The sequence below is a fragment of the Myotis davidii genome, unplaced genomic scaffold, assembly GCF_000327345.1.
Source record: "Myotis davidii unplaced genomic scaffold, ASM32734v1 scaffold826, whole genome shotgun sequence".
Classification (NCBI taxonomy): Eukaryota; Metazoa; Chordata; class Mammalia; order Chiroptera; family Vespertilionidae; genus Myotis; species Myotis davidii.
Genome location: NW_006297142.1, coordinates 1,378,837 through 1,381,385, shown reverse-complemented (window position 1 = coordinate 1,381,385; position 2,549 = coordinate 1,378,837). Strand labels below are relative to the sequence as shown.

The 2,549-nt window shown below is 65.8% G+C and overlaps 1 protein-coding gene across 1 annotated transcript in view; it reads left to right on the top strand.

Moving 5' to 3' along the window:
- The window catches only part of CHRM1 (cholinergic receptor, muscarinic 1), a 26,332-nt gene extending 24,660 nt beyond the window's left edge, over positions 1–1,672 (top strand). Inside the window, exon 4 of the mRNA XM_006772800.2 lies at positions 123–1,672. Within this exon, the coding sequence (XP_006772863.1) occupies positions 123–664 (542 nt within the window). The 3' untranslated portion in view covers positions 665–1,672. The remainder of the gene's footprint in view (positions 1–122) is intronic.
- The last annotated feature ends 877 nt before the right edge of the window (positions 1,673–2,549 follow it).

Here is a 2,549-nt window from a genome sequence, read left to right as displayed (position 1 = left end):
ACAATGACAAATAAATAAAATTTAAGAACAGAAAAAAAATTATACTTTTTTTTTTTTGGTCAGATAGAGAAAAAAATATGTGTGCCACAGAAGTTTAGTAATTAGTGTATATGTGCCGGGAGATGAAAAATCCATGGAGTCCCTCACGTCCTCGGAGGGTGAGGAGCCGGGCCCCGAGGTGGCGATCAAGATGCCCATGGTGGACCCCGAGGCGCCGGCCCCCGCCAAGCAGCCCCCCCGGATCTCCCCGAACACGGTCAAGAGGCCGACGCGCAAGGGCCGGGAGCGCCCGGGCAAGAGCCAGAAGCCGCGCGGGAAGGACCAGCTGGCCAAGCGGAAGACCTTCTCGCTGGTCAAGGAGAAGAAGGCGGCGCGGACCCTGAGCGCCATTCTGCTGGCCTTCATCCTCACCTGGACGCCCTACAACATCATGGTGCTGGTGTCCACCTTCTGCAAGGACTGCGTCCCGGGGACGCTGTGGGAGCTGGGCTACTGGCTCTGCTACGTCAACAGCACCGTCAACCCCATGTGCTACGCGCTCTGCAACAAGGCCTTCCGGGACACCTTCCGCCTGCTGCTGCTCTGCCGCTGGGACAAGCGGCGCTGGCGCAAGATCCCCAAGCGCCCCGGCTCCGTGCACCGCACCCCCTCCCACCAGTGCTGATGGCCCCGCCCTCGCCCTCCGCCCCGTCCCTGGGGCACCCGGCCGGTCGAGCTGGCAGCAGGGGCCGTGACCTCAGGCCCCGGGCCCGGCTCTGTCCTCACAGGCTTCCCAGGCCCCCAGGTCACCTTCCTGGACAGCCAGAGGGACCCTGCCAACTCCACTCTGCCATTCCCGGGCAGGGAGCGACCCGGGGAACTGGTTTTTCTGTCCCCTGCCGGGTGGGAACGGGCTCCTCACCAGGAAGAAGGCGGGAGGAGGATCCGGCCCTTGGATTGCTTGTTTGCATTTAGGCAGGAAGTCTACCTGGAGCCAGCAGGGCGAGCCAGCAGAGAGGTTTACCTCGCAGTCAGCCCCGGCCCCCTGGCTGGCCTGGATGGCGGTGGGGAATGGCGCCCTCTGTGGCCACCGCCGGGAACGGGCACCGAACACTGAGAGAAAAGCTGGGCTCCGAGGGACCAGCCCCTGGCCCCTCCGCAGGCACAGCCCACTCTGCTGGGCGCTGGGCTCACTTTCCAGAACGCCCAGCCTCCCTCCCAGGGTCCGCAGAGCGTCCCTGTGGGGCCCCCCTCCAGGCAGATGTCCAAGCCTCAGCAGGACAGTGGCACCAGAGGGGACCAGCTTGGCTAGTCGCACGCAAGTCCCGCGGCAGCAGCCGGGCCCACGCCGTGTGTCCTGGTGTCCCACTGGGGAGCGAGGGCAGGGTGCCTGCTGTCCAGCCTCACGCCTATACCCCCGCCCCAGAGGAACCCTCAGTCCCTCCTGGCTCCCAGCCACCACCTGGGTAGGTCTGCTCCGTGCAGATCTAGCCAGGCCTCCTGCATGCTGCCTGCCTGCAGCCCGCCCCACACAGGCCCGGCCCAGCCAACAGGGCGTCTCCTGTGAGCCCCCCAGTCCCGCCCATGCATGGCCTCCCAGCCACCCTCATCTCCAGGCCCAGCCTGGCCCCAAATATTCTTTCCTTCCATCTCAGCAAGTGCTGAGTCTGAATAAAGCCTCCTAACCCACGGATGCTGAGGTCCTTCCTCCGTGTGGGACCCAGGACCTGATCTTGGTCCAGGGCAGGATGGGGGGGTGGGGTAGAGTAAGTACCACGGGATGTGTACCGCTGCCCTGACAGTGCCCCCCAAAGGACAGCACTGAGAGGGTGGACCTGCGGACACCTGTGGGCCCCGCATAGGTGAGGAGGGCTGTCCGGGCAGACCTGGCTCCTGGCAGTGGGAAGGCTGAGGAGGCTGGCCCTGCCCGCAGGCCCGCGCAGTCTGTCAGCTTTGCCATCTGCAGCTCCTCGGGGGCCCTGTCATACCGGGCGAGGACACACTGCCCCCAACCCCCATCGCAGACGGGGAGCCGCAGGCCAGTGACCCAGGAGGGCCGGTCAGGGTCACCCCACAAAGCAACACCAGGCCTCCAGGCGGCAGCACTGCCAGGAGACGGCCCCGAAGGCCGGTGACACCTGAGGACGCAGAACTCGCGAAGCTGTTACACTCCCGGTTATAGTTTCTTAGGTGAAAGGACACAAATTAAAGCCACGGCGCAGAGTCCAGTGAGGCCGGGGCAGCTTCCGGGGCGTCCTGGGCAGCACCGGCCTCCCCAGCAACGGTGAGGGGACACGCAGGGGGCAGGAGCTCCCCAGCAGGCCTTTCCCTGCAGGCTGCCTCGGCCTCCACCCCTCCAGAGGCTAAGCCGCACTGCGTGGCCCGGGAGCCCCTGTGACCCCACGGCCCGCAGGCGGGCTCAGCAGGCAGGACGCTCAGGGCGTAGGCACGCGCTCCGGCCTGGCAGGGCCACGCTGTTTGGAACGTGCGGGTGGGGTAGCCCAGACCTGCAGGCGGGTCCTCGGTGCACAGTGGGACGGTCTAAGCTGGCACGTGGATCGGGAATGGGG